This window comes from Neltuma alba, unplaced genomic scaffold (genome assembly GCF_004799145.2).
Source record: "Neltuma alba isolate B1F8T4 unplaced genomic scaffold, ASM479914v2 tig00005273_pilon, whole genome shotgun sequence".
Classification (NCBI taxonomy): Eukaryota; Viridiplantae; Streptophyta; class Magnoliopsida; order Fabales; family Fabaceae; genus Neltuma; species Neltuma alba.
The window spans coordinates 27,017-49,526 of record NW_021634043.1 but is presented as its reverse complement, the minus strand read 5'-3'; the positions used below and the strand labels follow the sequence as shown (position 1 = coordinate 49,526).

Here is a 22,510-nt window from a genome sequence, read left to right as displayed (position 1 = left end):
TTATATATGCGTAATGGTGTTTTTATATGGCTCCTAATCCTTGAGTTATGTCTGTACTGCTCTTTCTTGTGTGATGAACTTGTAATAGCCAATAATTGATCCAAGTCTCAGCTGCCAATTGACTTGGTGTTTTTCTTGCCACTTGGTTTGTACTTTTGCTGTACTGTTTGTGCTAAATAAAACTTTCTTTCACGTCTTTTTCTTTTGCGGATAACCACAGAAAATGAATCTACTAATGAAGGTTACAGATTTGCTCAAGAGGAAGAAACCTATAATATTATAGTTGCTCATGGTTATTTGGCCCATTGATCTTCCAATATGCTAGTTTTAAAAAAAAAAACGGGTAAGGTTTTGATCCAAGGATTTTTGAAATAATACCCTTATTTGTCACTTTGGAGTTACTTTAAAATTACTTAAATTAATCGAATTAATGTAATATAGTGCACAATCCAGGTTATATTCACTTTGAGAAGTTGAAATAAAATTAAATCCTAGTAAATAAATGTAAGTAACCTAAACTATAAAAGGATTTTTTTCGATTTTGATGAAAATTAAAATTAAAATACTTTTTTATTTTTTATATAAAAATGATTAAAATGAATGATGATGAAGGAAATAAAAATGAAACACGCGAGTAAACAATGATAATAATCAATCCTCCAATTTAACAATATAGGCAATTCTCACTCCAAAAGATACAGGAATTAAAACAATAAATTAAGAATTATAATTAAGCTTTTAATATAACAACTGAACCACCTCGAATTGTCATAAAATATTTTCCTAAAATCTCAACTTTCTAACTACAACCAGAATAGTAAAATGGAATTAAGGATGCTAATAACTAATGCTTAATTAAAACTCTTAAATCTAAAACAACAGAATTAAAGCTAGCAAAAGACAATATAATCCAGGATACCAGGTTACCTCAGAAAATCACAATATATTAACTCCAAAATCAATGCAAATATCATAACCACAATATCATAACTGAAATTAAAACTATAAACAGCATAATGTCAAATGCTAAATAGTAATCCTGCCACAATAATTTCTAAATATAATCAGATTAAACAATGCAAATTTTTTAATAATCATAAGACCTAGGAATTGTTAAACAACTATTAGATAGGAAATTAAAGTAACTAAAACTCTCTTTTGATGATCTGAGCTCTTACTATTGTTGTTAAATTAGATAATTATGAAGCTCTAGCCACGGTTAGCCATAAAAAATGCCACCTCCAGCAGTCTACCATATCCAGCCATGAAGAACAATGAAGAAGTTGAAGATTGATGATAATGATGGAACTGGATCGATGGAGGATGAAGATTCAGCGAGAATGGGATATGGAGGTCTGATTGCAGCTTGACGGATTCTGTCGCGCTCCTCTCCAGAACGCCGTCAAGCTCGTTCCTCCAGCGCTGTCGGCCACGCTCTGCTCGCCCCTGTTCGTCTGCGTCTCCGTTCGTGCCACTGGTTCGCTGTGTCCGCCGTCGCTCACGTTGCCGCCAAGCGCCCTCGCGTCCTCTCTGTTTTTGCTCACGCTCTGCTCGCTTCATTTTTTTCTTTTTCGCCGACAGCTCCCTCGTGCCTCTTTGTTGAAGATGATGATGATTTAAATAATTTAGGGCAGGTAGTGAAACGCACAGTTTTACTACCTGACCCTCTTATTATTACTTTTTTTTTTTATTTCATGTATTTCTTTCTTCTTCTTTTTTTAATTTTTAATTCTTCAACAAACTTGCAACCAAAATTCAAGAATAAGTAGTATTAATTGTCCTTAAAAATCAATCAATCACAATTATGATAATTTCCACTATTATGCAATAATTCAATTTAAAGCACTCTAATATAAAATATACTCAACTAATGCAATTAAGGACCAATAATAATGACAAAAAACCACCAAAAATATATAAAAATACATTTAAAAACATAGGTTTGTCAATTTTTCCTCCCATTCATTCTCTATCACAGGCATAGATCTGGTTGAAAGATTTTCATTCCTTGCCCCCTGGTATTTTATTTTCATATCCAGAAATTAGAAATTAGAAAATGGGACTCTGAATTCTAATAAATTATCGTTATCATTTTAATGAATTTGACTTTAGGTTTTAGTCCAGATTGATTTATTTTTGAATTTATTTGATTGCGTATACATATACATATATATATATATATATATTATAAAAGAAAACATTCTAAGTTTTGAATGCGAGGCTTTCACAAGAAATATCGATCAAGTACAAAAGACGAGCTCTTTGGAATATCCTTAGAATCCGTAAATAGAAAATCAGATAAATGAAATAACTTTAAAACTGTAATACACAAGTACCTTAAAAAGAGAATGGGAATGTTTTTATATTTGACAAATTTTCCCATACATTATACTACCTCTGGTTCTTAATATAAGACCCTGTTTGACTTTTATTTTGGTCCTAAATATAAGACCCCAATCCACTTTGTCTCTCATATTTATTTTTTTTTTCCAAAGTAACCTTTCTAATAATAAGAGTTCTAGTCAATACACTGATTAGTAAAGATATTTTAGGAAAGACAACATATATTTAGGATAAATAACTAACTCAACCTACTTTCTTATCTCTAATCTCTTCAAATTAGTCAACTGACTCTTATAATTAGGACCGGAGGTAGTATAATATATACTACTTCCGATCTTAATTATAAGAGTTAGTTGACTAATTTAAAGAGATTAAGGAAAGAAGTTAAGTTAGTTATTTGTAATAAAAGTGTTGTCTTTCCTAAAATATCTTTGCTAATTAAATGTATTAGCTATAACTACCATATGTAAGAGGACTATCTTAGAAAAATATATATAAATATGAGAGACAAAGTAGATTAGGGTCTTATATTTAGGATCAAAATAAAAGTCAAACAAGGTCTTATATTAAGAACTAGAAGTAGTATCATATAGAGTCTAAAGTAAACAGTATTATATTTACCAAATAGGAACATTGTGCGTAGGTTATTAGTTATTATAGGTTTTGATTCATGTATTGATATTGACTTGGCTTAAACCTCCACAGGGCAAGCCACCCGACTGAGTTAAAGCCCCCACAGGGGTTACAAGCTGGCGCAACCCAGTGTTTAGGGTAGTCGATTTGCTTAGGAAGCCTAACAAGGACTGTGATATATATATCAATTATATAACTTTTCCCCGTCAACTATATATATATATATCAATTAAGAAGTGTTGGCATATAATTTTATTAGAAGTGATCGCTCTAAAGAGATGATAGGTAACAAATGCTTCTTTAATCTAACATTGCCCCCACCTACATGAGAATGAGTTTGGCAGGAATTTAGCATCATGTTCTTCTAAAAAGCAACCAACAGTTGCACGATCAAGCACAGAGGCAGAGTACAGAAGTATGGTTGCAACACTAGCTGAGGTTCTTTGGTTAAAGTCTTTGTTCTTTGAGCTGCAAATTCAGTTGCCTTCAGTGCCACAGCTTCTTTGTGATAATCAGAGTGCTGTAATGATGACTAGAAATCCAGTCTTACATGCACGAACCAAGCATCTGGAACTGGATCTACACTTTGTACGTGAACGAGCTATAAGGCAAGAAATTCATGTGATGCAATTCCAACTTCAAGTCAAGTTGCTGATGGGTTGACAAAGCCTATTCCCTCTTCACAGTTTTCAGATTTTAAAAAGTATGTAAATGCAGGGGAGTACCTTAAATTGAGGGGGAATGATATTTTGGTTAAGTAACTCATTATTATGTAACTAACATTATTGTATCCTAACAGATTTAGTGATCTGGATTAGTCGTTTGGTTGGATACTTGGTTATATGATTCAAAAAAGCGTCGACTATTGGTTGCCAAAGCGTTATTAAAAATAAGAAGATATGCTGAGGGGAAGGGTGAGAAGTCCTTAGGGAGGAGGTAAGTGAGATTAAATGAAAGGAAATCTAAGCACAGATGATATATAGGATTGTAGCAGGAGAAGCAAAGTATTTTTGATTGACCAATCTAAAACCGAAAATATAAGAATTTTAGGTGAATCAACATTATATATATACTCCTCGATCCGGTCCTAAATATAAGACCCCTTTTAGAACCGAAGGAATATATATATATATATATATATAATATAGAGTCCAAAGTAAGGGGAATCATAGTTTATTATACTGACTTGTTTCCTTAAACACATGGGCTACAAGCCGGCGCAACCGAGTATTTTGGGTTGTTGATTTGCAAAGAGAGCCTAAACAACGACTGGTACAGTCAATTACATATTTTTCCCTCGTCAGCGATATATACATATATATATATATACATATAATTAGAAGTGATAGCACCAAAGAGATGGCAGGGAACAAATGCTTTTTTAATCTGACAAATCTATAAGCCATGACGGATCAGTAGTGTATTGGTTTTTTTTTTTTTGGGTGAAAAGTTTGTATTTTTTATATGAAGAAACTTGTTGCATTGGCATCCCCATTCATTTTTATAAAAGACTCTTTTTTGGGTATCAACCTTTTTTAATAAGAGATGTTTAGAGATTATCTCAAATTTGTTTTATTAATTTCTCATTATACTCCCGTTTAATTAGTTATCTTACTCAAAATATCACATTGTATTTAATTCCCACCGAAGGAAAGCTTATGATGTCAGGTGTCCATGGCAGAATACTTATGGGTAGATTTGCACTTTAACCTTTAATTTTTTTTAAGCTGAGATCTATAGGTAATTGCTCCTATATTTTCTTGGTCAACTATATGTTATATAATTGCTTAGAGGTGACAAGGTAAAAATGTGGCAGATCAGTAGCTAGTGTATGTACACGTGAAGAAACTTGTTGGCATCTTCGGCACCGACTTACATCGTATTATCAAAGCATGTAATACATTAATTAAAGAATGAACATGTGCGTTGATTAAATAGTAAACTGAAAAACTGAGAAAAATATTGAGCAGCAAACAGTGTGAAAAGATAGGTGAGCTCGACACGCCATGTTTGACCAGAAGTAACACTATATATATGAGCTTGTCAAGAATCAGATGATGAAAGCCTGAAGGTAGAAGCTTAATTATTTGCGACAAATAGAGAGTGATTTCGGAGAGACGATACAATGAATCACCCACGGCATGACCACCCATTGAGTTTGAAACGTGGCAAAGCAAACCCATTTGAGTGCAGTGGATGCAAAGAACTAGGGTTTGGCCCCAGTTACCAATGTTCAAAGGATTGTCACTTCGTTCTTCACGAGGACTGTTTCAAGGCTCGCCCTACAGACCTGTCATGCACAAGGGTCCAGATGACCCAACACGAATGCGGGATCCATCTGGGGCCCATGGCCCATTGAGCATACAAGGATCCAGAAGGAAGAGTCAGAGAGCACGACGTAAGACCTGGAAGCTGAGGGAATTGGAGGATTCTATATAATAAGACAAATACGGTTATGAGAGGGTGTGATTGGTATTTTGGAATCTCTTCGTCTCTGTGGTTCTCTCTCCCTGGCTCTTTCTCTCTTTCTCTCTTTTACATTTCCGTTCTGCACTTGTTCTCCTTCTCTTATATTTCTTGCATTGTTTCTTTCTGATGAATACCGATATGATGATTATTGCTGAGTTGTATGTTGAGCTGAAACATTAATAGAAGTTCTATCTTCTGCTATTCGAATATTTCTTTGCGATCATAACAGGACCCACCCAGAACTCATTCATTAATGGGTAGCAGCAAATTCCAGTTTCTTTGGGAACCTCCCGGCGGACCGAACCGCCGGTTGTGTCATGCTTGTGGGATGGAGTTACGAGGTTTCACGTATCATGATCAATCCATATTCAAGTTTCACTTGCACCACTGTTGCATGAACCTTAAGATCACCGTGTGTGATCGATATTTCAGGATGACGCTGACTCTAAAGGGCAAAATGCCCAACATTTTTAAGTGTTGTGTGAAATGCCAGAGGAAGGATCCAAAAGAAAAAACCAAATTTCCGTTCAGAGCGTGGTACTACAAGTCCTTTTTTGGAAACTACAAGTACCATGTTTGTTGTGTGAAGAAATTGATTCGTGATAACTGGGAAAGAGGCTATTTCAATGCTGCTGCTTCTTCTTCTTCTTCCAGAGGAAGAAGCTCGATCACATCATCAGCCACAAGCTTGGCAAGGAGAGGCTCATCGAGGCCGCCACTGCTGCCGGCAGGAAGAGGCTCTTCGAGGCCACTGCCGCCGGCAGGAAGAGGCTTGTCGAGGCCATGGCCATCACCGTCCCCGCCAGCAAGAAGAGACTTGTCAAGGCCGCCGGCGGCGGCGGCGGCGGCAGGAAGAGGCTTGTCGAAGTCACAGCCGTCACCACCGCCGCTGCCGGCAAGAAGAGGTTCGTCGAGACTCCCGCCAGCGAGAAAAGGCTTGTCGAGGCCATTACCACCGCCGCCGCTGCCGCCAACATCACATGGCATTCACGGGTCGATCAAACAGGCGAAAATAGGTTTCAACGTTATAATACCAGTTCTATTCGGAGATCCAACTCCACGTTTAGCTTCTCTCGCTGAAAAATTACTGGATTGAAGGTTGGATCCATTATATATGCGTAATGGTATTTTTATATTGCTCCTAATCCTTGAGTTATGTCTGTACTGCTCTTTCTTGTGTGATGAACTTGTAATAGCCAATAATTGATCCAAGTCTCAGCTGCCAATTGACTTGGTGTTCTCTTGCCACTGGGTTGTACTTTTGCTGTACTGTTTATGCTAATAAAACCTTCCTTCACGTTGTTTTCTTTTGCGGGATCCTCCACCTTTAGACTTTAGTTTTAAGTCCAGATTGATTTATTTATGAATTTATTTCATTCTTTTTTTATTTTAACCAGCAATTTATTTGATTCTCTGTGTGTGTGTCTGTGTGTGTATAAGAAAACATTTTAAGTTTTGAATGCGAGGGTTTCACGAGAAATATCGATCCGCACATCAATCGAGCTCTTTGGAATATCCTTATAATCCATAAATAGAAAATCAGATAAGAGAAATAGCTTTAAAACTGTAATACACAAGGACCTTAAAAAGCGATTAAGAATGTTTTTATATTCGACACATATTCCTATACATTATATAATATTTATCACATAGAGGCTAAAGTAAACAGTATTATATTTACCAGTCAGGAACATTGTACGTAGCTTATTAGTTATTTTCGATTTTGATTCATGTATTGATATTGACTTGGCTCAAACCTCCAGAGGGCAAGCCATCCGACTGAGTTAAAGTCCCCACAGGGGTTACAAGCTGGCGCAATCGAGTGTTTACGCTGATTTGCTTAGGAAGCCTAAACAAGGACTGAGACACACACACACACACACACACACATCAATTATATAACTTTTTCCCTCGTCAACTACATATATATATATATATATATTTCAATTGAGAAGTGCTGGCATGTAATTTGATTAGAAGTGATCGCTCTGAAGAGATGATAGGTAACAAATGCTTCTTTAATCTAACATTGCCCTCACCTAAATGGGAATGAGTTTGGTAATCATCAAATCTACACCATCCATATTGAAATAGTCCAGATTTAATTTCTTTTTTATTTTTATTTTTTAAAATAATTATTTTAATGGGCATGGAATCTAAGATAAAGGTAATCTCTTAACTATCTCTTAATTATATTTTTTTTAAAAAAATAATTTTTTGTTTAAAAAAATTAATTAAAAATTTTTAAATATGGACCACTTAAATTAGTTATGAACAGTTTAGGTTTGATAAGCTTGGGATGTTCATCATCTTCATAAGTATCCAAACTGGTTCCCACCTTACATGACAAGATATATATATATATATATATATATTTGTTTGTATCTAAGTTTAATACCATTTTTACTCCTAAAAATTTCATCTCGTTTTGGTTTTAGTTCCTGAAAGATCGAAACCTTGTTCTAAGGACCAAAAACTTTAGATAGACTAAAGTAAAGTCAAATTTCGTAGTCTTGTATCGATCAATGATTATTTGAATTGATTACGTTCCTAAAGTTTTATAAATTTACTCAATTGGTCCTTTTGATTTGAACAAGAAGTAAAACTATTAAAATTAAGGAATAGAATTGTAACGCTTTTTGAAGGATTTAATTTAAAGAATATATAATGATCTAGGAGAAAGGCTCTATGTTTTAAAATTTGTTTTACATATTAATGAGATATTTGCCCAAAAATAAATGAATATCAAATAAAATATCTCATTAAAATAATTGTTATACATATTATATTTCGAAGTTGATTAAGTAATATTATTTAGCAGGTAATAAATAATAACTGTTTAGCTTTAAAAAAATCGAGGTGAGTTTATGAAGTTATTTAGATTATCTATATCTAACTAGATTTTAATATTTAATTTTTTAAAATAAATAAATTTAAATTTTATTTTTATAACACAAATAAAATATCTTTTAATAAGTAATAACTTAATGAAAAAGTTAAACATAGATTATCTTTCTTTCATTCGTCTATATCCTGCACGCGGCCTCTTTTTTCCATTTTACTGCCTTTTCATTCTCCCGTAGTCATTCCCATTCCATAGATCAATCCTCTCTCCGTCATATATACTAGTATGTGTGTGCGTATATATAGCCAAGCTCAATGTATTTTCAATTGATTTACTTGATTATTATTTTTTTAATCAGGGATGCAGCACTAATGGCTTAGAGTTATAAGTGGATGACTAGAGTCAGTAATACGGGCCAACCCACCGGTTATGGTTGGCTTGTGGCAAGCTCATGGACCGACGGCCATGGGTTGGTCCTAAAAAGACCGACTTCTAATGGGCTGATATTTTACCAACCCAGCCCGCCAGACCATTTTTTTTTTTGTGTCTTTTGTTTTCTTTTAATAAAATCTATTCCAATTCTTAAACACCTAAAATGAAATATACAAATAGAAATTATCATAAATAAAACACGAAATCCAAAGTTCTAAACATTACAAAATGTTAAGCATACATGATACATCATCCTAAATGATTAAACATACATCTCAAATTAAAACATAACAAATCTAGATCAATAATAACACAACCACAATGTTACAAATTACTATCAAGAGCTCAACCATGAGCCACCATTCAATGTTGATATAGTTCAAAGAATGATATGAAGATGTGAAATTATTTGGTTGAGCTTCATAAGTAGAATCATCTTCTCTTTGCTCAACTTACTTTTTCACAAATAAAATTCATAATACAAAGTGAACGATATATTACATTATGGTAATTTTAAATAATGAGAATGAGATAAAGGACCAAAGTAAACATAATTATATTTGAAGAAATAAAATAAAATAAAGTGGGTTAGCTTGCCAACCATGCGCGTTAGCCCGTCGCGAGCTCGGTCTTGGTGGTGACTAGCTCAAAAGATCAGTTTTGAAAGAAGCCTGATTTTCATCGACCCAACTCACTATTTCTTGGTGGATTGATGGGTTGAGTCCATGTATTACCGGCATCAGTGACCTCCCACTCCGGAGGTAGTATTAACAGTACGGGATTACAAACGAATCAAGCCCATAATCTCCTACTTAAAGGGTTCGTGTATCATGATCAATACAAACACAAGCTTGACTTGCACCCTTGTTGCATGAACCTTAAGAGCACCATGTCTGATCCCTATAAAAGGATGACTCTGATTCTTAAGGACAAAATGCCCTCCAAGTGTGTGAAATGTGAGAAGAAGGATTTAGAAGTACAGAGCAAAGGGCCGTTCAGAGGGTGGTCCTACGTGTCTACTTGTGGAAACTATTGTTACCATGTCTATTGTGTGAAGAAATTGATTCTGCATAACTGGGAAAGTGGCTATTTCAATGTTGGTTCCTCTTCTTCTTCTTCGTCTCCAGGAGGAAGAAACTTGTCCATAGATGAGACTGCAACTCAAGCTTGATCACATCAGCCAAAAGTTTTTTGGCCTTGGCAAGAAGAGGCTCGTCGAGATCATCTTTACCTCGTGGGTTGATCAACATGGCCAAAATAGGTTTCAGCGTTATAATCAGTTCTATTTGGAAATCCAACTCTACTGTTCACTGCTCTCCCTGAAAAGTTACTGGATTAAAGGAAACAGATACAGTTCCAGTATATGATATATATAACTTACGCAATGGTATTTTTATATTGCTCGTAATCCTTGAGTTTTGTTTGTATTATGTGTGACGAACTTGTGTCAGCTGATGATTGATTCAAGTCTCTACCAGTTGGCTTAGAACTTGGCAATTGGTTGCACTGTTTTTGCTGATAAAACTTTCTTTCACTTTGTTTTCTTTTACGGGATCCTCCAACCTTTAAGTTTTAGGTTCAAGTCCAGATTGATTTCTTTTTGAATTTGCTTTTTATGTGTAAAAGAACATTCTAGGTTTCGAATGTGAGGCTTTAAGAAGAAGTATTGATCTGTATGTAAATCCAACTCTGGCTGTGAAAAAACTATCTGGACACGAGGTTGCAAATTAGAACTCATAAGATTATGGCATATCATTGAAAAGACAAAATAACTTCATATAATAAATTTCGAATGGATGATTTCGATAGATTTTTAATGAAAAAGACTTAGATATTTAGTTCTTATATTTTGTCCTCATGTCATGTGGATTTTTTTTTATGGATTATTTATTCTTTAACAAATACTATTATTAGCGCTTTGAAATTCTCTTCATCTAATGGTAAAAAAAATTCTCTTGATCTAATTTAGTTGGATAAAAATATCAAATATATAAAATTAAATATCTAAGTTTTCTTTATTTTTAAAGTGATGGAAATAGAAAGAACAACCGTTGATCTTTTGACTTCATGATCCAATACCACACGCAAGTAGAATCACTACGACTTATCCAGCTTTTTTGTTTTGACAAAAAAACGAAGAAGAAGAATCACTAGGACCCAACTTATGCTACACGCGGTAGGTACACGGCTATATTAAAGAAAGGGAGAGGAGTTTCTAGATGTAAAGAACCCGATAATGCGTTGGCCAAAAAAAAAAAAGCCCTGATTGGGGGGGGGGGCGGTGGTAGCGAGCGTTTTTCTCAAAAGTTGGATAAGTATCCTTCACGGAATCTTCCTTCTTATAATGATGTTTGTCATTTTTCTTTTTTTCTTTTTTGCGTCTTTAATGGTGATGTTTTTGGTTTTTTCGGCAATAATCAGATTTGAGGGCTTCAATGACAACAAATCTCACAACGACTTCGATTCGTGCTTTTTGGAGTTGGATTTTAATAATAATGGTCCTGCTCCCTGATAATGAAATTTTAGTAGTTTTGAATTTCTAGGGAGCCTTTTTTTTCCCATATATGGGTATTATATACGTTATTTTTAAAGAGAATAACCTCTCCCACTTTTTCATCTATTGGTCATTATTTGAATTTTAAAAATAATACATAAGTAAATATTTTTTTCTTTTTTGGGCTCTAATGCGCCCAAATCAATCACAGGTGGATCTTCATAAAACCCACCGTTTTCCAATTGAATTAGTTTTGTAAATATGGCATGCAAGGCAAGTAGTAAGAGAAGTTTTGTTTCAATTTACATGAAATTATTTTTTTTAAGTGATTCCCCTGAATGGATTTATTCTCTACAAACTCCCTTTTCAATCTCATATATTTAAGTGCTGTAGACCACGGGCACATGATGGCTCTGTTTGAGTGTTCTTATACCATTAATCCGTTTCCTGCGTCGGTACAAAACAATTGATCTCTTGATGATTTGTTCGTACATTGATTTAGACATCCCAAATTTACTTAAGAGTCGAAGAATTTAGGTTTATACTGTGGGTTTGTCTAGACTTAAATTTGTAATATGTTAATGGCAAAATCAAAACGACACGATATAAGAGTAATTATGCAATTCTCTCTTCTTCTTTTTTACAAAAGTAATTATGCAATTCATATCTTCTTTTCTAAAGAGCAGAACTTGAAGCAAGTGAATAGAACCTTGTTTTTTATTGCTATGTGAGTTAAAGGTGTAATTAATTTATTTATCGATATTCTTTAACTTTAACAATATTATAGAGATATAATTCAACATATACTATGATTATCTTAGATACATTAATTTAAAAGTGTTATGGTAGGAAAATGATTTTTTGCTGTTAAAGTGATATATCGACAAAAGGAAGATTTATTTACAAGCATGAAAACTCAAATTTGTTGAACCTTGTAATATCCTCGTTCGGCATTAATTTGAAACCAAGACTTGTATATCCTATTGATTGCTTCCATTTTATTTATTTACATATCTATATATCTCCGAATAGACGCAGCATCTTGCTTCTGCTTTCTTGAAGAAAATCATTCTGGATTATCACTCACTACTGGGATGTCTTAAAATGATGATTAACAATGCATGGTGACCTGTGCTATTGATGGTACTGTGTGGGTATTTTGACCATTTTTATGCCATATCCACCTGCAAAGATAAATACAGCTTGTTTCCCTATGGGGACACTTGGTCTTTGAATTTATGATTCTCGACTCTCGAGGTTGTTTGTGATATGTGCATGAGCACCAGTTGGATCATATAGATCACAGCACAGTTTTGAATCAGTGATCATTATGAGAAACTTAAATCTGTTTTTGATTGTGTGAACTGTGTGAAGCCATAATTCATACAGCTAGCTGAGACAGTAAAAATTAGTCGTCTCGAGTCCTTTAGAGTATTTTTAATTGAACAATCTAAAACTGAAAATATGAGAATTTTAAGTAAATTTTTCTATGAATGATTTTGTTCACACAATAAGTTAATTGATCGATAGTATACTTACTCAGTAGTGTTTCGTATTTTTCAATATCTTCATTTGATATGTTTATATGTTATTGAGCTTTACAATTATTCTATTTTATTTGCTATCAATTAAAAGAAGGGAAAAAGACATGAAAAAATGACAGTTAAATGATGAAATCGTCAAATGGTCATCCAAATAAGCAAAGTTTTAGTTTAGGTATAGGTGACCAAATTGGGATTTGCAAATTTGTTGGAATGACCAAACACCAAATATCCTTGCTAGAGCTCTAGGGTCCTTGGTCATTAGAGCTCCAGCCTCTGGCGGCTGGTAACTATTGTTTTGAAAGTTTTTTTAAGTCTGGTAATGCGATTAATAAGTTTTTTTTAATACTTTTAACAAATTCATTATAGCAGTTAATAACTGATTTTCTAAGGAATTCAAAAAGTGACTTTTTATAAATTTAGTAACGCAGTTAATTAATAATTTCTGTGATACTATTAACAAGTTTGATATAGCATTTAATAACAGGTTTTTTTAAAATTCAAAAAGAGGCATTTTTGTAACTTTAGTAATCTAGTAACTTGGTTAACAAATCATGTTACAAGTCATGTAACGATATTAACAACTCTTATAACATCATTAATAACTCTAATAACAAGTCATATAATGATATTAAAAACTTTCATAACCTTAGTGATTGCTTAATAAATGGGACAATTTTGTTATACAACCTTCATAGAGAGCTGATATTAAAAACATTAGCTTTCATAGGAAAATTTTATTAATGACACTACGAGAGTTGTTAATTTGACCCGTTAACTGGGTTACTTAAGTTATAAGAATACTATTTTTTGAATTTCTTGAAAAAACTATTGTTAATTGTTATATCAAACTTATTCATAGCATTATAGAACTTATTAATCGCTATAAAATGGATCGCTTTGGGATCAGATGGTTACCACGTTTGACACCCAACCATAAAGATCCCACCATTTTGATCCACTAGCTTGGTATGATGGAATTAAAAAAAAACAAAGAAAAGAAAGATATTGAATAAAATGAAAAAATAATAATTTTATAACAATTTTTTTGGGGTGAAATATATGCTTTTCAGAACATGTTCAAATAATAAGGGGGGGGGGATGGAACATAGATAAAATTTGAAATATATTTTGATATAAAAAAGGTAGGAATATTTTGGATCTGACACATTTTCCTATATATTAGTTATTCATCAGTTAGGGAATTTTAGCGAATTATCAATTTTAAATCATATGTTGATTTTTTTTTGCCAGGACCATAATTTGATATTATTTTTAAAAAAATTATATATCGATAATAATTGGATAACCGAAAAGAAAAATATATATGTACACAAATAAAAAATGTGCTCCTAAAATTTTGTCTTTGATTCGTGTGTCTATAAGTATTAAAATTTCTTCAATTCACACATGAACAGATATTCCTCCAAAGCAACAAATAAAATTTTATACGATCATTTTCATCCCACAAGGAGGCAAAGGGAGAGGAGAGCAGAGCAAAATTCTTGAACGTCAACCGAAGTTTAGAATATATTGATATAACAAAAAGGGGAAAAAAGAGTATATTAAAAAATTACGAAAGAAGAAAAAAGGGATTAGGAGTCTTTTTATGTTTCACACATTTCTTTCATACATTATATAATTATATATCATATAGCATCTAAAGTAAGCAATATATTATTTATCAGTTATGAAACACTGATAAGAAAATAATAACTAAAAAACTTTTAAAAATTTTTAAAAAATTGAGATTAGTTATAACTTATAAGATTAGTTAGATATCATCTGTACTTGATCAATTTACTTTGACTATTCTTCCCTCCCTTAATTTCTATCACCGCCTCCCATCACCCCATATATATCCAAATCCCTTTCCTCCTTGTATCTTCTGCTTTTCTGCGAAACATCCGATCCGCGTAAAAAATTTATAATTGACTGACTTGTTTCTTTTAACTGTGGCTTTTCCCACTAAACTAATTACATTTGGGTGGCTAATAAATGAATTAATTATAAAGTCACTTTCTTTCGTTGATTGAAACCTTGCGTCAAGTTATCAACCATCATTCTCGAAGATTTGCCCGTTTGGATTTTCTGTCAAAAATCAATTATTATTGGCAAACTCATGGTTTTCGTCAAAACAAAATCGAACACTCCTTAAAATGTCAAGATCAACTTTTAAAATATGTTTCAAAAATTTCATCCTTTACATATTTACTATTTGAATCACGTCATTTATAAATAAATTTGTAAGAAATTGAATTTCTTAAAACCTCTGGTAATTAATATTTTCATCCGAGACTCATGGACTCTTTTTCCTATATATTCTTCGTCATCCATGTCTATGCCTATATATGCCAATTAATTAAGCAGAGGTCTACAATTGATTGGAAGTGATAGCGCCCAAGAGACGATAGGCGACAAATGTTTCTTTAATATCTCACAATGCTCTCAGCCATGACAGACCAATACTGTATCCATATATGTGAGAAACTTACAGGCACCTTCGGCACCAAATTATAGCGTATTTTTAAGGCATACTATGCATTAATAAAATAATGAATATATATATGTATATGTTCCTTGATCAAATAGTAAACTGAAAATTCGAGGAAAGTACTAAGCAGGAACAGTATGAAAGAGAGTCTATCTCAAGAAGCCAAGGTTGACAAGAAATAACACCATATATATAAGCTCATCGATCAAGAACCAAATGGAAGTATCAACGTAGAAGCTTATTATCAAATAGAAAGTGATTTCGTAGAGACAATGAATCACCCATGGCATGACCACCCAATGAGGCTGGAACGAGACGAAGCAAACCCATTTGAATGCAGTGGATGCAAAGAACTAGGGTTTGGCCCTAGGTACCAGTGTGAAATGGATTGTCCCTTTGTTCTACACGAGGACTGTTTCAAGGCTCGCCCTACGGACCAATCCAGAACCCATCCATTCATGGGTAGCTGCAGATTCCAGTTTCTCTGGGAACCTCCCGGCGGACCGAACCGCCGATTGTGCGACGCTTGCGGGAGGGACGTTAGAGGGTTTGTGTATCATGATCAATACAAACACAAGCTGGATTTGCACCCTTGTTGCATGAACCTTAAGAGCACCATGTCTGATCCTTCTAATAGGATGACGCTGATTCTTAAGGACAAAATGCCCTCCAAGTGTGTGAAATGTGAGAGGAAGGATTTAAAAGTACCGAGCAAAGGGTCGTTCAGAGGGTGGTCCTACGTGTCTTCTTGCGGAAACTATTGTTACCATGTCTATTGTGTGAAGAAATTGATTCTGGATAACTGGGAAAGTGGCTATTTCAATGTTGGTTCCTCTTCGTCTCCTAGAGGAAGAAACTTGTCTATAGATGAGACTGCAAGCTCAACCTCGATCACATCAACCAAAAGTTCGTTGGCCTTGGCAAGGAGAGGCTCCTCGAGATCATCTCTCACTCGTGGGCTGATCAAACTGGCGAAGATAGGTTTCAGCGTTATAATATCAGTTCTATTCGGGAATCCAACTCCACTGTTTACTGCTCTAGCTGAAAGCTTACTGGATTAAAGGTTTTTGATAGATCCAGGTCGGGTACATGTTATACATATGTACATATGTATGTATATAATTTACGTAGTGGCATTTTTATATTGATCGTAATCCTTGAGTTGTTTGGATTACTCTTTTAGGTGTGACGAACTTGTGATAGCTGATGATTTATCCAAGTATCCGCCAATTGGCTTCGTGTTCTCTTGGCACTTGGTTGTACTTTTGCACTGTTTTTGCTAATAAAACTTTCTTTCATTTTGTTTTCCTTCACTGGATCCTCCATCCGTTAAATTTTAGGTTCAAGTCCAGATTGATTTCTTCTTTAATTTGTTTTTTATGTGTAAAAGAACATTCTAGGTTTCGAATGTATGTGAGACTCTTTAATGTGAAAACTATCTGGAGACGAAGTCGCAAATTATAACTCATAAGATTACGAAAATCATTACAAAAAGGTTTAATATTATAAATTTCAAATGATGATTTCGATGGATTTTTAATGAAAAGACTTGGATATTTTTTTAGCCAGAGAAAAAAAGAGACCCAGATATTTAGTATTATATTGTGTCCTCATCATGGCTGTGGAATTTTTATAAATTATTTATTCTGTAACAAAAGCTATTATTAGCACTTTAAAATTCTCTTGATCTAATTTAGTTGGATAAACAAATATTAAACATATACAATTAAATGTCCTAAGTTTTGTTTATTTTTAAAGTGATGGAAATAGAGAGAACAACCGTTGATCTTTTGCCTCATGTTCCAAAACCACACGCAAGTAGAATCACTACGACTTATCCAGTTCCTTTTTTCCCAAGAAATAAGAACCACTAGGACTCAACTTATGCTATCCGCGGAGGATACGCTACTAATTAAAGAAAGGGAGATAAGAGTTTCTAGATGCAAGTGAACCTCATAATGCAGTGTTGTGCTGTGTCTAACTGAAAAGTAAATTTACTTTGACTATTCTTCCATCCCTTAGTTTCTATCTTCACCTCCCAATGCCTCATATATATCCAAATCCCTTTCCTCCTTCTATCTTCTGCTTTTCTGGGAAGTATCCTGTTAGCGTAAAAAAATCCATAATTGACTGACTTGTTTTTTAGCTCTGGCTTTTCCCACTAAACTATTAACATTTGGGTGGCTATGAACTAATTATAAAGTCACTTTTCTTGCGTTGACTAAAACCATGCATCAAGTTATTATCAACCTTGCCTGACAAAGATTTGCCTGTTTGGAGATTTTGTATCAAAAATCAATTATTGTGGCAAACTGATGGATTTCTTCAAAACAAATCAAACAATCCTTACAATGTCAAAATCAACTTTTAGACTGAAATTTCATACCAGCTTCTGTTAATTATAAATCAATTTTATTTAAAAAATTATTTTCTCATCGCTTATCCAAATAGGTCCATTCCATATATAACATCATATAACGTCAGAGCTGACACAAACACGACTATATATCAATTATATATGTGTGTTTGGAAAAATTACGCATAACTCCCAAGTAAGAAAATTGAATACAGATATGTTTTAAAATTTTCATACTTAAATTTACATATTTACAAGTCACGTCATTTATAAATAAATTTGTAAGAAATCAAATTTCTTAAAACTCATTATATTTTTATCTGAGAACAGTATTGTGCTAGGTCTAGCTGAATAGTTAATTTAGTTATTGAATATCCAGGAAGCCTTTTTCTCAGTTATTTCAAAAGACAATAACGTCTCCCACTTTTTCCTCTACGGATCAGTATTTGAATTTTAAAAATAATAAATTAAAAAATAATTAGATAAATAAATATTATTTTTTCGTTTTGGTCTTTAGTACACCAAAATCCCTTAGTTGTGGATCTTTCATAGAACCCAATATCTCCTATTCATAATTGATGGATTTATTTTTTACAAATGCTCCCCTTCCTATTTCATATTAAGCGCCCCATCATGATGGCGGGCACATGATGTCTCGGTTAACAGTACGAGAAAATTGTTCTCTTGACGATTTGTGCTTGCAGCAATTTTATATTTTAGACATCCTAAATTTATTTACATACACCTTTTTCTATGGTATATAGCCTTTGTCGCAGATAGAATATCCACGATTATGAAATTTATAAATAATATTATAGGAGACATCGTCTTAATTTCAAGCAATCTTCCTTTCACTCACACATACATATATATATATATATATATTACTTTAACAGTAAGCAATCGTTTTCCTAGCAACGCCATCTAATTAACATGACCACTATGATAAAGTGGAACACGTTGAATGATATTTTCATGATATTGTTAAAGTCAAAGAATATCAATAAAAAATTAATTATACCTAATGAAAAGCAAGAATCTATTCACTTGCTTCATGTTATGTACTTTCTCTTATATCTTACTATACAATTTAAACACACAATATATAGACCCAATTTTTTCTACTCTTCTTATTTTATATGATGTCCAATTCAAATAATTTGTTGTAGTGGTGAGAGGTATCATAGATTTGGGATGAGTGGGGTTTGCGAGCTAACTTTAATTACGATTAGTCTTTACGTTTTGAAGGATAAATAAAATTGTTAATTAAAATTATGTAGTAGTGGAATCATTATGTCAGGGATTACTGTCGACCTAATCATCTCTGGTTCTTTTGTTTTTTTAAAATCATGACGCGTGTCTTTCTCCCGTAAGTCTTCTATGTTGTCCTTCGTTGTCCCTTCGTCTTGGAAGTTGGGATAAAATTGATGGACCAAATCGATAACGTAACTAAGACAAACTTGAGAAATTTAATTTATTGATAAATTTAATTACTTCATTGTCACTTCTCTTGTATGTGGGAACTGAGGGAGCAAGATTGAGTCCTTTTTCTTCGTCAACGATGGATATATCAATTAAACGGCTGGAAAGAGGATAATATATAATAACCAAACCTAAAAGAATATAATCATAACTAAATTATATAATTATATTGACTGACTTCTGGCCCAAGAACATCATAATTTACTTAACTCTTGCTTTCTGTACAAAACTATTCAAACTTGAATGACTGATAAATGAATTCCTTATATATAAAGTCACTTTCTTGTGGATCCCATCGATATATTTAACTCTCCACATAAAAATTATGTTTTATTGAACGATATAATTCTGAAAATATATATTTTTTAAGCAGACTTTTATGAATAATTTGCAAATATGATAATTGGCGGCTAATTAATTAATCAGAGTGTCATGCATATGGTTTTCGGCATTTTGTGTCTTTTTGCTTCTATCATTTTTCAGTGCTCGATCATGTCCACTGAAATTGAATAGTCATGATCTTACGTCCATTGTCATGTTTTTATATTCTTGTTTTGTAATTTTATTTTATGAATTTTAGAGGAAAAGACAATGAGATATAATGAAGCATTAGTGAAAATAGTATTTACCTTTTTGTTAATTTCTTTTTCTGCATTTGTTTTGGAAATCAATATAACAATTAATGAGGGGGGGAAGTTGTTTGGAGCATCCAAATACGCCTGCAAAAGCGAAAAAATCAATAGGATAAATTGGAACATTATTATTTATATTCATTTCAAATTGTGTCACTTTTAAAGTGAGATTAACGTAAGTTGATTTGATCTATTCGATATCTATGAAAAAATTGACGTAAAACGCTAACAACATGTTAATCTCATTAATAAGAGAATTTTTAATTTAACATACTTTATTACATAAGTTATTATAAAGAGCCGACATAGTGTAATAAGTAAATAGGTGTGGGGTGTATGTATTGTTATTTTTTAGTATTATTTATTTTGTTTCAACGAATCTAACCATGATTATTAATAGATTACTAACTCGCGTGGATTAAAAAAAAAAAAAACATCTATCGAACGAAATGATCAACCTTCCTTGCCCAAGTCAATGCAATTTAAGGGCCTACACAACGACTGCTATATGTCAATCATATACACATATGAAATTTATTTATAGGTCTAAAGTGAAAAAAAATAAATACAGATATGTATAAAAATTTTCATATTTACAAGCAAAATTTATAAATATTGACTTCCTTAAAAGCTGTTAGTATTTAATTTTTTAACGTGAGACCTACGGGCAATTTTCCCTATATTTTCTTCGTCAACAATATATAGTACATAATTGGTTAGAAGTGATTAGTTACACCTCATCAAAAAAAAAAAAGTGATTAGGTAAGAAGTGATTGTGTACAAATGCTTCTTTAATGACAGATCAATAGTGCATTTATATATAACGTATTTTCAAAACATGAATTAAACATTTATAAAAGACTAAACATGCCAGTCGATTTAATAGTAAACTGAAAAATTGAGGAAAAAAAAATATTGAGGCAACGGACAGTACGAAAAGAGACATAAACTCGAGAAGGTAAGCTGGGTTGACCAGAAATAACGCTATATAAACTAGTCAAGAACCAGATGAAAGTCTCAAGGTACAGAAGCTTGTCAATGAGAAATAGAAATAGAAAGTGACTTTGGAGAGAGACAATGGATCACCCACGGCATCAGGATAATCACCCAATGAGGCTGAAACGAAACGAAGGAAAGCCATTTTTGTGCAGTGGATGCAAAGAACTAGGGTTTGGTCCAAGGTACCAATGTGCCAAGAATTGTGATTTCGTCCTTCACGAGGTCTGTTTCAAGGCTCGCCCTTCAGACCCACCCAAAACCCATCCATTCATGGGTGACTGCCGATTCAAGTTTTTCTGGGAATGGATTGCTTTGGGATTAGATGGTTACAGCGTTTGACACCCAACGATAAAGGTCCCACTTTGATTCACTTGTTTGGTATATCAAATGAAAAAAAAAAAAACAAAGAAAGATATTGAATAAAATAAAAAAACTAATTTTATGACAATTTTTTTTGGAGGTGAAATATGTGCTTTTCCGAACATGTTCAGATAATCAGGGTCGGAAGGAACATAGATAAAATTTGAAATATATTTTGATGTAAAAAAGGTAGGAATATTTTTAATCTAACACATTTTCCTATACATTAGTTATTCATCAGTTAGGCAATTTTAGCTAATTATCAATTTTAAATCATATTTTGACTTTTTTGGCCAGAAATATATTTTGATGTTATTTTTTAAAAGAAATCATATATCGATATTAATTGGATAACTGAAAAGAAAAATATACCTGTACATAAATAAAAATGTGCTCCTAAAATTTTCTCCTTGATTTGTGTGTCCATACATATTAAAATTTCTTCAATTCACACATAAGCAGATATTCCTCCAAAGTAACAAATAAAATTTTAAAAATGATCATTTTCATCCCACAAGGAGACAAATGGATAGGAGAGCGAAGCACGATTCTTGAACGCAGACCAAAGTTTAAAATATATTGATATAACAAAAAAGGAAAAAAAGAGTATATTAAAAAATTACAAAAGAAGAAAAAAGAGATTAGGAATGTTTTTATATTTCACACATTTTTTCATACATTGTATTTATCATATAGCGTCTGAAGTAAGCAACATATTATTTATCAGTTATGAAACATTGATAAGAAATACTCCTCCAATGCTTAACATATGACCTGATTGTTAAGTTAATTTTGGTCCTAAATATAAGACATATTTCTTATATTTATCAATTTTTTTCTAAATTACTCCTATAGATATTCTCTCAACCATAATCAAGTAAGTGAGGGAGGGAGAATATTAAGAAAGATGATTATGATGTTTTAGAAAAAACATACCATATTTCTTATAATTAACTAACTTAGCTAACTTTCTTAATCTAATCAAGTTAGTTAAATAGGCCTTATAGTAAAGACCAGAGGAGTAATAACTAAAAAACGTTTAAAAAATGGATATTAGTTATAAAATTGTTTAGATATTCTTAATCAATTTACTTTGACTATTCTTCCACCCAGTAATTTCTATCACCGCGTCCCATTACCTGATATATATCCAAATCCCTTTCCTCCTTGTATCTTATGCTTTTCTGCGAAACATCCGATTAGCATAAAAAATTGATAATTGACTGACTTGTTTCTTTTGACTCTGGCTTTTCCCACTAAAGTACTCGCATTTGGGTGGCTAATAAATGAATTAATTATAATGTTACTTTCTTGCGTTGATTAAAACCTTGCATCAAGTTATCAACCGTCATTAACGAAGATTTGCCTGTTTGGATTTTATATCAAAAATCAATTATTATTGGCAAACTCATGGTTTTCTCCGAAACAAA

General features: G+C 32.8%; 1 protein-coding gene across 1 annotated transcript; it reads left to right on the top strand.

Moving 5' to 3' along the window:
• The first annotated feature begins 15,654 nt into the window (after window positions 1-15,654).
• Window positions 15,655-16,458, top strand: LOC114747256 (uncharacterized). Its single transcript, XM_028935554.1, has 2 exons — window positions 15,655-16,331; window positions 16,435-16,458. The coding sequence occupies exon 1, from the start codon at window positions 15,710-15,712 to the stop codon at window positions 16,310-16,312; it is 603 nt and encodes a 200-aa protein (XP_028791387.1). The 5' UTR covers window positions 15,655-15,709; the 3' UTR covers window positions 16,313-16,331; window positions 16,435-16,458.
• Window positions 16,459-22,510: the final 6,052 nt, after the last annotated feature.